Raw genomic sequence first — 14,743 nt, forward strand, 5'->3', positions numbered from 1 at the left:
AGGAGGAGAAAGAGAGAAATCAAAAGGAATAAACCGAGTTATGTGTTCATGAACGTTCCGTCTTTATTTCGAAACTTCCTCTGGATGAATGAAATCAAGAAAACAAAAATACCAGTACAACTATTTCAAAATTTTTTCATGTGCAAATTATGACGCTGTATTATTTCAGAAACGAAAAAAGACGTTGAAAATTAAAAAAAAAAAAGGGTGGGGTTACGTTGTTAAAGAGAGGGAGATTTTTAATAACGTCACATAGCCGTTAATGTATTTTTAAACATGTGACGCAGTTAATATTCTTTCCGGGAAAATATGTCCGTTAAAATTCAAATATAAGTGTGTAACAACGCAACCTCCCCCATTTTTGAATTTCCAACGTCTTTTTTCGTTGCTGAAATTAAACAGTGTCACACTTTTCACAAGAAAATTTTCAATATTTGTTTTTCTTTTTCCAGTTGACCATACATAGAAATTGTTGGTATCCTATCGTCAGACATTCTGAAGACATGACCAGCCCTACCGCAAGGCTAGATAATGTCTTGATTCCATAAATGTTGCCCCACGTCAACATTAGATATCTTATCTAAAAGTATAATTCCGCAATGAGGAAGGAGATAGCTTTTAGGAAAGAAACCAAACTAACGGATTTAGCATCTATATGGTGATCAAGACTCGGACCGTACCGTACAGAGGGCTAGAAAGGATAACAGCTCTCTATGTAACATAGCGCAGACGCACGTCTGAAAATGCATTTCAAATGATGTCATCAGTAGGGAAAAATACACACGTTAAAAAGGAGATCACGGAAATAACATACGAGATCACGTGAGAGGTGCGGAAAACGTTCGAGATCATATGGCTGACGTCACGGCCGTAAAAATGAGTAAATAATGTTTTTGTCACAGCGAAGAAGCGAGTTGAAGTTCTTTTCTATACTTTGTCTATTTTGCGATCAAGGCTACAACATGTTGGTATCCGGACAACGTTATATCTATACGAATCTTTTTAATTGGTCAGATATCTACTCATCCCACAGAAGTGGATTTAGCTATTCATCTTTGTTGCAGATTTTGCTTAGATGAGTAAAAGCTTTGGCATAAGACTTTACCATACTCATTCAGTGGCATCTCAGGATATTTATATTCTAGTAGATTTATTTTATTGGAAGTCGAACGTGTAATGAATAATTTTCTTGATTTCCACCGTGAATTAGATTGAATTACGAAATTATTACTTTTGTCAAAATCTTAAAAACGTACAAATAAAAAAAGGGAAAATAATTACTAGAAAAAAAAAGAAAGGAAATAGAGAAAAAAATTAAATTGTATAGAATTACAGCTGTGAATAATAATAATAATAATAATAATAAGAAGAAGAAGAAGAAGAAGAAGAAGAAGAAGAAGAAGAAAACAATTCGTTGATGAATGTTGTTTCCTGTTGGTTTTTGTAAATGAGATTAAAAATCCCCCAAAAAGAAAAAAAAATTAATTGCATTCGTCTGCAAAATTAATAAATGTATAAACTGTTCATCTCAAAAGGATACAAATAATAAAAATAATATTAGCTTTCATTTCTGCTACTAGTCTTCCTCTCTTAGACACGATTAAAAAATAATCGTCACTAGCCCCATACGTCCAAGTAGCACTAAACTATTTTTGTGTGACATATAGCAATAAAAATATATTGCCATGTATAAAACTAAATTGTGAAATTGTCTGTCTGTGTATCTATGTGTGTATACTTTCCTAACAAACTACTTTGTCAATTTTCAGTCTACAGACTCGAGATTTGACATAAGGGGTTTGAGATTTGTGAAAATCTATTTAATCGACTTTCGGCCAGGAATTTGGCTGCCAAGGGGGCAAAGTTTAACGATTTGACCTTAGATAACTACTACACTCCTCTGCCAATTTTGGGTCTAAACACTTGAAATTTTAGATATAGGTTACCTGGACATGGATCAAACATTTTAATTTGATTTGAGACCAAATCAATAAATGTTAAGCTTTAAAATTGGGGTTTACCAATTTTTGGTCCAAACATTTGAAATTTTACATCAATTGAATTCAGATATAAGGCAACCATTTTAATCGTATTTTTGGCCGAGAATTTGGCTGCCTATGTGGTTGAAGTTCAAAAGATTTGCCTTTGCGGTGTCTAGCAAACTATTCAGCAAATTTTAGATCTGAACATTTGAAATATTACATAAAGGGTATTCAGACATGCAGCAAAATTTTAATCAGTTTTTGGCGACAATTTAGCTGCCAAGAGGCCAAAGTTGAAAGAGTTGACCTTTGTAGACTCTACTAAACTCCTCCGCCAATTTTGGGTCTAAGCACTTGAAATTTTAGATGTAGGTTATCTGGACATGAGTCAAACTTTTTAATATATAAATATATATATATATATATACATACATGTGCAGATAAACTTATAAACAGTACATAAGGTTCGAGCAAAGCCGGACCGAACTGCTAGTATATATATATATATATATATATATATATATATATATATATATATATATATATATATATAAGTGAACGTGTCTGTGTATCTGTCTGTGTGTCTGTGTGTGTACATTTCACTACACAATAACTCTGTCATTTTTAAGTCTACAGACTCGAAATTTGATATACAGGGTACTGAGATTTGGGAAAATCTATGGGATCGGTTTCAGACAGAAATTTGGCGATTAAGGGGTCAAAGTTCAACGATTTGGCCTTTGAGAACTCTACCAAACCCCTCCGACAATTTTTGTGTCTAAATACTTGAAATTGTAGATAAAGGTTCTTATGGATCTTACTTAATAACTTGATTTGAGCCCAAAAAAATAAATGTTAAGGGCTCCTAATAGAAGTCAAATTAAAAAAATTTTACCTCTGCGGTCTCTACCAAATTACTCAGACAATTTCTTGTCTAAACATTTAAAATTTTACATAAAGGGTATTTAGTGATAGGGCAAGATTTTTTATCGGTTTAGGTCGAAAATTTTTAGTTACCGATATATAAATGTATGCATGTCTGCCCAACACTTTCGACAGAGGAGACGGATTTTCTCAAGATCAGTATCGTTTTGAAGTTTGACCTTTCAGACAACAAATATCGAAAAATTGGCTAAAAACATTAATATTTTCACCTTCAACTAGGCACTTTTCTACACGGGGAGGTCGCTTTTTTCGCCGATATTTTTGTAAGTCATCCTCTCCTTTCGATTGTCTAGCTTTAATTTTCAAAAATGTCAATTCCAGTATTGCGTTGGTCGTAACAGCATAGACGTCAAGTTTTTCCCGTTCTTTTCCTCCTTTGCAGTACGGGTTCGAGCCTGCTACCACTTTTTTTTTACTTAACATACACATCCAAACACCCGGGCAACGTCGGGCTGAAATGCTAGTATAAATATAAAATTATTTACTATAATTTAATAATATTATAAGTCGATAGATTCGAACCCGGCGACAGAAGCCATCTCTGGCTTTATTAGTAAAGACCGTATCCATTCGGCTATTGCCAACCGCGTGAAATAACGTTGAAATTTAAACATTTTGTTTTTAAATGTTTTTTACGTTTGTATATATATGCATTATATACATATATATATATATATATATATATAATGTAAATAATGGAAATAGTATTCCGACAAAATAGAGAAATAAAAAGGAACAAAGTGTTATGTGTTCATCAACGTGTCGTATTTATTTATATATTCAACCGATATATATATATATATATATGTATATATATATATATATATATATATATATATACAGTATATACATACGTGTGTGTGTCTGTGTATGTACGTGTGTATAGTCGTATATATATATATATATATATATATATATATATATATATATATATATATATATATATGTGTGTGTGTGTGTATGTTTAAAATTGCTAATGAACATGTGAAACATTTAAGGTAACAAATATTCGTCTGTTGACACAATAATTTTTAAAACGAAATAACTATAATTTCTTTTCTAGCATGCAGAGCTGACGTCTTTTTCCTCGTGGATTCTTCATCGAGTATAAAACTCACGGAGTTTGAAATGCTAAGAAACACTATCGAAAAGATTGTTAATAATTTTGATATCGGTGCTCAAAAAATCCGAATCGGCATTTCGGTGTTTAGTCACATGTACCACCAGGTACTGAATTTCATGAATGGTTCCCACAGGTCGAGAGTGTTACACGGAATTCAAAGTATGAAGTACCTGGGAGGTGCAACAAGGACAGGCCAAGCTCTTTACAAGATACGAAATGAGGTGTTCAGGACTGATATGCTTCGACCTAGCCCAAAGAGATTGCTCGTCATCTTCACCGATGGTAAGCCGAGTGACTCCGATCGAGCCTTGGCGGAGTCTAAATTGCTGAGGGAATCCGGCGTAGAGATCTTCCTGATTGGAATTAGTGGATCCTCAAATTATTGGGAAATGGCAAATATTGCAAACACACCGAAAGCTCAATACGTCCAGACTCTTATCGCTTTTGTTGATCTGCTGACGATGACCAATCTTTTTATCAACAAGAATTGTTCTCTCAAGAATAATAAGCCATCTGTCACCGCTGGATATGGTAAGTCTTGTCTTATTATCTCATGAACAACATTCCAAAGATTCTGTTGTTGACATTCGTTTCCCCGATTTTTTCCCACTCAATGTGAAAAAACAAACAAAAGGAATATATTTCGATCTTAAAAGTAAAGAAAATAAAGAAAAGTCTGTCTCGGAACAAAGATGAAACACTAAGTAAAACAAGGCCGATAGCCATTAGTCGCGTGCTCTCGTGTGATGAATAAATGCGTGAATGTAGGATTGACATGAAATTCTTAAAGATAAACTAAAATGACCGAAAAATGGGCTGAGATGACTTAAATAAATAAAAACTAAATGACTTAGAATGACTTTAATGAACTTAACGATGAATTGAATGACCTTAAGAATGACTTGAATGCTTAAAAAATAACTGGAATCCTTCAAAAACAACTTGAATTATCTGGAGAATGACTTGGATGGCTTTGAGACTGACTGGTTGTAAAGTGGGTGATCATTTTACATTAAATTAATACAGAAAAGTGATCTCCCACTTTATATCACAAAGTTACAAACCTAAGTACAGCATGTAGTAAGAATAGATACTACACTTTGATCTTGACCAAAAGGCCAAGAAACGGGTATTTATTTGCTCCTTCACCGAGCAAAGTAGGCACAAGGCCGATTTTTAATGTGATGAATGAAGTGGAAATGGGGACCAATTACCGGGGAGTAGGGGAGCTGGATAGTGACAATTGGTATGAAGAGTTGCCCTACATTGACCAAGGTCTTATATGTGGGATTGTCCCCACATATGGCCAAGAAAAGCTTAAAAAGCTAAAAACAGCATCTCTTAACAACAGACCTTTGATCTTAACCAAAATGGCCAAGCACAAAAGTGTTACGGACAGACCGACTGGCGGAGTGACTTATAGAGTCACCTGCACGCGACTAAAAATCACGTAATTTGATTAAGTATTATAAGGACAAATCACATTTTACAGTTAAGTGAGTTGTAGAGTCTTTCGTCTGCTATGAAGAAATTCGATCAAATAAGGGCGATAACTCAATTTGAAGTGTAAGCAGTCTTAGTTTAGTAATAAAATTGTAACAAACCAAAAAAGAAAATGTCTAACGAGACGCAAAGCAAATTTCACTACACGGGATGCATCAAAAAAGTTTGCTGAGACGCAGGTCTGAACGCTGGTACGTAGGTCTGAACTCTGTGCCAACTCCTCTCAGCGACCTGCTTTTATAGTGTCTGTGCATGCCCCATTAGCAGGTTTGTCATGTGACCATGCGAGAACTGTGCCAGATCGATCGTTTTACGGACGCCATCTTGGTTCATTTGATTTTTATTTCTCCTTAGCTCGCAGGACAGAAGGACGTCTCCGATGTGAGTGCTGATTATTTATTTATCGTTTGTACAGCCGCGCAAAACGCAAACGCGTGTCCGCTTGCTTGCTTTCATGAACATCACAAAAATCGTTAAAAGTCGTAAATTTTCATTTTCTTCGTAAAAAGACCTACTTGACCAAATTACATATTTTTTTGAATATGAAAATTTCACTCCGTAATGAGTACGTACATTATAAAGATTTTTTTTCTATACCTCTGTTTTTTAACAAGTGCACTTATGAACCTGCGCCGTTTTTTAAATAAAAATAAATACGCATATTTTTGGGTGTTTTGAAAGAAAATGATTGCTTTCAAATATAATAAATGAGAATATCCGTAAAAAGTTTTTATGAAATAGATGTTTATGTTTTTAATATCAAATAATTTTTAATACGCTTTATTACGTTAGGGAAATAATAAAATACCTAACTGAACATACTTCTTGAAAAAAAAACTATATGCAATACATTCATAAAACTAAGTAAACACATTAATAGACAAACAGTTTACAGATAATACGCATTCATTTCATATTATAAAATGTGTCTGTGAATAAATGCATTTAAAATATTTATATGGAAAAAATTACATGCGATACATGCATAAAAGTAGATGAACAAGTTTAATTAAAAAACGTACATCAAATCCGTTGCCATGGTCGCTGGAAAAATGGTAGTATACTTCTACCGCCGCATTAGATACATCACTACTGATGCAATTCTCTACCTATATAAAAGCCAGGTACGACAAGGATGAAGTACTATTGCCATATCTGGCCAGGAGTTGCTAAAAATATCTAATCCTGCCTTGACAGAGTTCAAAATAGACTTCGTATCGCATTAGAGGTTGCCCTTTTCTCTTCCCTGCAATTTCTTTCCCACAGAGGAGACGTTGCGAGCCTGTCTCTGCTTTATCGTTATTTTCATGGCAATTGCTCGTCTAAGCTTCAATCTATGGTCCCCCCTCGCCAAACTTTCACGAAAAACATTCATCTAGCTGAAATCACTATCAATAATTCCCCCCACTCTTTATCTGTGCCCAAACTTAAACGTAGATTCCGTGAACAAAGCTTCTCTCTTAGAACTGCACGCCTGTGCAACTCTGTTCCGTTTGCCTGCTTTCCAGCTGACTACAATTTGGTCGTCTTCATGTCCATCGTAAACAACTTCTTGATGAACTGTCCCCTTAACTAATCCAATTTACCAAACGATTACTACGATATTATCCCATTGACTACTGTACACTCATTAACCCTTATTATCGAGTGGCCTCTGGGCCTTGATAAGTGGTGACTTCTATGCATTAAAAAACAAAAAAACTGTTTCTTATTTAATTCCTATTCAAGTATAATCGCGTTTCTTGTTTGTTACAATTATTCTCCACAACAGCGGAGTTACTATCTTTAAGAGCATATTTGAGAAAATAGACCACATACTGTCTGCACATCCCTCGGCTACCATCCACATCTGTGGTGACTTCAACGTCCATAAGATGGAATGGCTGACCCATTCAAATAAGACAGACGATGAGGGGAGGTTTTGTCATGATTAGGCCATTGCTTATGACCTCACTCAGATTGTTCGCGAACCCACCCGTGTGCCCGATACACCCGGTCAATATGCAAGCCTCCTAGAACTTTTTCTCTCAACTTCCCCTGAGCTATGTTCATGTTCCGTTCATTCTCCTCTAGGATCCTCCGATCTCTCTGTCGTATCAGTTAAGATAAAAACGAAATGTAAGAACTCCCCAGACGTACCCCTCCACTGTACTGTATACCGATACTCTATGGCTGACTGGGATAGCTTCCGTACATTCATATCTGATTTACCTCTGCACTCCATTTTTAAAAAGGAAGTGTCCTCTATAGTATCAGATCTGACCGAATGGTTAATTGTAGGCATAGACCAATTCATACCATCTAAAAATGCCAACAAAAACCTAACAGCCAGCCATGGTTCTCCCCAGAATGTGCTGCTGCTATCGCGCACAGAAATCACTTTTTCCATAGCTACCAACGTAATAGATGCACTGAGACTAAAACTGCTTTCAGGACTGCCAGCAACCAGTGTAAAAGAGTAATAAAAAATGCAAGAGAGCTATATGCCCAGTCTGTTAAATCCAAGGTAGCTGATCAGCGGCTTGGTTCCCACCAGTTTTGGCAAATAACAAATAGGATCCTGAACAGAAGTGTGCGTTCTATCTAAACCATTATCAATGGACCAGAGGTCATCTCGTCAGACAAGGCCAAACTATTTGCAAAGAACTTTGCAGCAAATTCTACCCTATGCGACGAAGGCAATCAACTTCCCATATTTCCTCCTATAACACAGAAAACGTTAGGTAACATATAAATATCCGGGCATGAGGTCGCCAAGCTAATCCAGAACCTTGATTCCAGTAAAGCAACTGGCCCTGATGGCATCCCAATTATAGTGTTAAAAAAGCTTCAACCAGAACTTGCGCCCATACTTACGAGACTATTTAAGCGCTGCCTTAAGGAGAAGTGCTTTCCGACTCCCTGGAAAACCTCATCAGTTTGCCCTGTATTTAAGAATTCAGGTGATAAGTCATCTCCATCTCAGTGCAGACCAATAAGTCTCCTGTGTGTTATGAGTAAGTTGCTGGAATCCATATTAAATAGAGAAATAGTCAACCACCTCAGCAGGAATAACCTTCTTTGTGACACACAATATGGTTTCCGCTCTGCAAGATCTACCGCAGATGTGCTGACGGTTATATCCCACAGGATTAGTGAATCTCTTGACAAAGGCTTCCTTTCTAGGGCAATTGCTCTTGACATATCAAAGGCCTTCGACAAGGTATGGTATAAGGGTCTACTTCACAAGATTTCCAGCTACAGTATAACTGGAAATGTTTTCTCAATCATAAAATCATTTCTCTCCGATAGGCTCATAAGAGTAGTGCTCGATGGACAAAAATCGGAGGCCTGCAATATAAATGCTGGAGTCCCTCAGGGGTCAATACTGGGCCAAACTCTCTTCCTGATCTACATCAATGACCTCCCAAAACACATACTTAAATCATTCGTTGACATCTATGCTGATGACACGGCCATCTACGGCAACACATCAAAGGCTGTAAATGACAAAGTTCTCTCTGATTCTCTCTCCTCTGATCTCGAGCGCGTGGTTCAGTGGGGGAAGATGTGGCTGGTTACCTTTAATGCATCCAAAACCAAACTCCTATCCTTACATCATCAACGCTCTGATCCCCATCTGGCATCAATTGTGATGGATGGCTCTCGTCTGGGTGAGGCCCTGTGTTTTGACAAGCTTCTGGGTTTGACCTTTACTCCTGATCTGAAATGGAACACGTACATGAAGTCTGTTGCCAAGGTCGCTGGAAAGATGGTGGGATCCTTCTACTGCTCCAGAAGATATCTCACTACTGATGCAATTCTCTATCTATATAAAAGCCAAGTACGTCCAAGGATGGAATACTGTTGCCATATTTGGACAGGATCTGCTAAAAACAGCCTATACTGCCTTGACAGAGTACAAAATAGACTTCGTGGTTTAGTGGGGGATGCTCTTTTCTCTACCCTGCAACCTCTCTCCCACAGAAGAGACGTTGCGAGCCTATCCTTGTTTTATCGTTATTTCCATGGCAGGTGCTCGTCTGAACTCCAATCTCTGGTCCCCCCTCGCCAATCTTTCACGAAAAACGCCCGTCTAACTGAATCCACTGTGAAAACATTCCCCCACTCTATATCTGTGCCTAAATCAAAACGTGGATTCCATGAACAAAGCTTCTTTCTTAGAACTGCACGCCTGTGGAACTCTGTTCCGTCTGCCTGCTTCCCACCGGACTACAACTTGGATGTCTTTAAGTCCAATGTTAACAAATTCCTAATGAACCGCCCCCTTAAGTAAACACTTCATCAAATCTCCACACTAACGTAATGTACTTGCAATAACCCTTAACCCTGAGTGGCTTCCGGGCCTTGATAAGTGGTGATCACTGTGTAAAAAAAATTTATCGTAGAATTTTCCCGTTGTATTTATTAATTTATTTATTATGTTGTAATGTTCCAACGTAAATTTGACCGGAAAAGCAAAAAGCAATATTCAGAATTTTTTTTATGTTGTTTTTGTTGTTGTTATTAATGTTTTAAACCTTGAAGCAGCGTTAGTTTTATCGTTCAAAATTTTCGTAGGATTCAAAAGAACCAAAGTGAGCATCCCAACCAATTGAAAAAATATTAAAATATACGGTCTGCCGATTTTGTTTATGTGAAAGATAATGTGTATCGACGATAATTCGATAAATGAAATGCGTATGAAATACGTTTAAAGCATTGTTACAACGTAATATTATGAAAATAAGCAAGTATTACGTGTTTAAAAGGTATATATATATATATATATATATATATATATATATATATATATATATATATATAAGAGTTATACTCACTTCATCAGGATTTTTTATTTTTATTTTTTTGTTTTTGTTCATTTTCATAATATAAAGTTGTAATTTAGCTTCAACCCTATTTCATATGTATTTGATTTTAAATTCAATTTCAGTCAACGCTTCTAACATGAAAAAACTACTCTGATTTATATATATATATATATATATATATATATAAAGAGAGAGAGAGAGAGAGAGAGAGAGAGAGAGAGGAAGATAGAAGGATTGGTCGAAAATTATGTGCTTTTGAAGAAAACCTTGTTTTTTTTTCAAAAGATAGGAAACAAATACAGAAAAGATATAAACATTTATATATTTTTCGTATTGATTTTTTATTCATACATATTTAAATATCTATCTATCTTTATATATATATATATATATATATATATATATATACATATATATATATATATATATATAAAGATAGATATATATATCCCTCTATCTTATGGAAAGATTTATGCTCATGTATTCTTTAAATTACTTTTAAAAAGTTTTCGGCATTCGCCCCTTACTGTAAAATTTTCCCTTTCAATTTCCTTTTTAATAATCGTTTGATGTGGGTAATTTTTCTTTTTTTATTTACAACTAGGAAATTGTGGAGGACCAGATATCGATATCAATTTTGTGTTTGATCCTGCTATTGTGGGGGAATATGAAACTTCTCAGATCATTCAGGTGATTCAAACTGTCATACCTGCTGATGAATTTAATTCCGGTAAAATACAAGTTGGTATCGTCACTGGAGAATGCCAGCATACTCTAAGTAAGTAGGAATTATATATATATATATATATATATATATATATATATATATATATATATATACTAGCTGTACCCTGACACGCGTTGCTGTGGATTAATTTGGTGTAATGGAAAATTCTAATAAAAAGAGAAAATGCATGTTTTTTTATATTCTTAGTACAGCAATCCACTCCAAAAATTTAAAAAATAAAGGCGAAAATAAAAAAATGGTACTCTTGCAGAATTGGATTCGAATCCTCAGGAGTTACCGTCAATCATGGCTTGGGTTCGACCAATATTCAGTGGATGAAGCCGAAAGTTGCTTAAACGTTCAAACGCTAAATAGTTTTCTTTTTTATTGTATTCAAAAATGTGAGTTTTTAATTAATATTTGGGTAAGAGGGGGGTACTATACACAGATTCGAAAAAGTTGTCCAAAGACAAATAAATGAAAGCAAAGGTTAGGGTTTGTTTCTAACTAGATAAGTTTTTAGTGTTTTTATTTAATGTAAAATGTTTAATCGGCTAAAAAAACTCAGTGTTTATCTATTTATTTGAAAAAGACGAATGGTCACGGACTCTGTTGAATACGTTAAGTTTGGGAAAATCAGTTCAAAACTATACAAAACAGTGTTAGACACCCACTGATTATATGTTATTGTGACATAGGCTGACATATTCGGTAGGTTTCTGATAGTATTTTGTATAGTTTTTAGTTTTAAATCATTTTCTCAAACTTAACAGCATCAACAGTGTCCCTCACCGTTTGTATTTTTCAAATACACTGATAAACACTGTTTTTCGAGCCGACTAAACGTTATAGTAAATAAAACGGCTTTGTATTGCTAAACACAGAAACGAAAAAGTTGTTGAAAAATAAATATAACAAATAAATGTTATCAAAGGCAAGATAAGTTATTTTTCTACCTAACTGGATAAGATTTTAGTGTTTTTATTTAGTGTAAAATATTTACTCGGTTCGAAAACATGTAGTGTTTATCTGTATATTTGAAAAATAAAAATGGCGGCAGACTGTGTTGAACACGTTAAGTTTTGGAAAATTAGTTAAAACTAAAAAATTATACAAAATACTGTCAGGAACTCACTCAATATATGTTACCGTGACATAGGCAGACATGTATTAGGTGGTTTTTAACAGTATTTTGTATAGTTTTTTAGTTTTAACTCATTTTCCCAAACCTAATGTGTTTAACACAGTCTGCCACCATTTGTAATTTTCAAATATAGCAATAAACTCTGTGTTTTTCGACTCGAATAAACATTTTACATTACAAAAACAAAAAAACTATCCTCTTTGGTAATAAAGTAACATATCTTGCCTTGGATAATATTTGTTATACATTTATTTTTTGACAACTTTTTCGAATCTCTATGTACAGTAGTACAAACCCAATAAAAACACTAAAAATTATCCAATTAGGTAGAAAAGTAACTTATCTTGCCTTTGAAAATATTTACTTGTTATATATTTGTTTTTATTGACAACTTTTTCAAGTCTTTGTGCAAGTACAAACCCAAAGGTGTATTTTTCAGTCTAATTTTATTTTTAGTACCGCGCTTAAATTTAAATTTAACGATATCTTTTTGGGGAGGGATGGTATTTTTTTTACATTAGGTCCACCTCCACAATTTTCGACTATGCTGAATAAGAAAATCTCATTTAAAATTTGCAGAGGCAACTAGTTTTCGAGATATAAAGACCTATACTATGCACTATAATTCACTGACGGACATGAATAAACACTCCCAACCTCACAATATTAAGAACGGCTTTCGGAATAAACAACACCCATACCTAATCACGTGTTTTAACCTTTTACCTGTCTTTCGTCTTTTAAAAACGGCTTTTATAATAAATACCACCATTCTCCCCATGTTAAGAACGGCTTTCAGAATAAACACCCCCAACCTACCCATGTTAAAAATTGTGGAGGTGGACCTAATGTGAAAATTTACCTTTTGTTTTTTTTAATTAATTCTTAGTTGAAAGCACAGAATAGTGACAAAACACCATCCCCTCCCCTTGGTAAGAATAGCAAAATAATAATAATAATAATAATAATAATAATAATAATAATAATAATAATAATAATAATAATAATAATGATAATAATAATAATAATAATAATGGTTTCCTTGGTAGAAACTTTTCTGTATTTCACCTAACAATTTCTGGTGCTAATGAACTCACTGGTCCGTTCTTTTTTTTTTTTTAAATCGTATTTCCAAGTTAAATTAAAGTTTTATGATATGTTTTTTTATTCAATTGTAAGGTTAAAGTACAGAATAGGTACAAAACACCCATCCCTCCCCATGTTAAGAATGGCTTTTTAAATAATAACATTATTATTTCAGCACGGATCACTCTCTACATGAGTACCTAATATTTTTCAGCCATTCTTACCATAGAGATGGGATGGTGTTTTGTAACTATTCTGTGCTTTTAACTAACAATTTATTATTAAAAAAGATATTGTGAAATTATAAAAAAATAAAAAAGATATTGTGAAAGTTGAATTTAACTTGAAAAAACAAAAAACAATGTGAACGGCGCGTTCAACATTGTAGCCGGAACTTATTTGGCAATAAGGTCACGTTAGTCGATTAATGGGTGCTAATGCACTTACTGATCCGCGCTTTTTTTTAAAATCGTATTTCCACGTTTAATTAAATTTTTATGTTTTTTTGGTATTTTTTAGATTAGGTCCACCTCCACAATTTTCTTTTAAATGACGACTTTTATAGGTTTTCGAATATGCTGAATACGGAAATCGCATTGAAATTTTGCAGAAATAAGTAGTTATCGAGATATAAATAGTTGTTTTATGCATTGTATTCTTTGGCGGCCATCTTTGTTACACGCGTAGATTTGTTTATGACGCGCGCAAGCGTGTAAAAAGATGGCCGCCAGAGATTACAATGCATTATACAACTTTTTATATCTCGATAACTACTTATTTCTGCAAAATTTCAATGCGATTTCCGTATTCAGCATATTCGAAAACCTATAAAAGTCGTCATTTAAAAGAAAATTGTGGAGGTGGACCTAATCTAAAAATTTACCGTTTTTTTTCATTCAATTGTAAGGTTAAAGTGCAGAATAGATGCAAAACACCCTCTTCTACCCATGTTAAGAATGGCTTTTTAAATAATAACGTTATTATTTCAGCACAGATCAATAAGTGCACGAGTACCCCATTTCTTTAATAAAGAAAAAGCATTCATATTTTCTTATATAAAAACAACTTCTGTAAAAAAGAAAAGAAAAACGTGTAATTTCAATTTCTGTTTAAAATGGTTTTCTTTAAAAAATACCCAAAAAAGCAAACACCAAAACATTAATCGGTATTCATTAATAACGTAATTATTTAAAGAGCCATTCTTAACATGGGGAAGGGAGGGGTTTTTGTAACCTAATCTGTACTTTAACCTTACAATTGAATAAAAACATATCATAAAACTTTAATTAAACCTGGAAATACGATTTAAAAAACTAGCGCGGACCACTCTCTGCATTAGCACCAAATATTATTTAAGCACGTCACCAATCCGTAAAATTTATTCGAAAAAAAACTGTACTTTTACCAAACAAATTATAGTGT

General features: G+C 34.2%; 1 protein-coding gene and 1 pseudogene across 2 annotated transcripts in view; one reads left to right on the forward strand and one right to left on the reverse strand.

Moving 5' to 3' along the window:
- LOC145268440 (collagen alpha-6(VI) chain-like) overlaps positions 1–14,743 on the forward strand; it is a 101,574-nt gene that overhangs the window by 14,852 nt on the left and 71,979 nt on the right. For both annotated transcript variants that reach the window (XM_080124002.1, XM_080124000.1), the window contains 2 exons: positions 3,991–4,581; positions 10,969–11,142. In XM_080124002.1, the coding sequence (XP_079980128.1) occupies positions 3,991–4,581; positions 10,969–11,142 (765 nt within the window). The remainder of the gene's footprint in view (positions 1–3,990; positions 4,582–10,968; positions 11,143–14,743) is intronic.
- On the reverse strand, positions 5,044–5,180 carry LOC145268523 (U2 spliceosomal RNA; annotated as a pseudogene).

The sequence above is a fragment of the Euprymna scolopes genome, chromosome 43 (assembly GCF_053919585.1).
Source record: "Euprymna scolopes isolate OS-2025 chromosome 43, ASM5391958v1, whole genome shotgun sequence".
In the NCBI taxonomy this organism is placed as follows: domain Eukaryota; kingdom Metazoa; phylum Mollusca; class Cephalopoda; order Sepiida; family Sepiolidae; genus Euprymna; species Euprymna scolopes.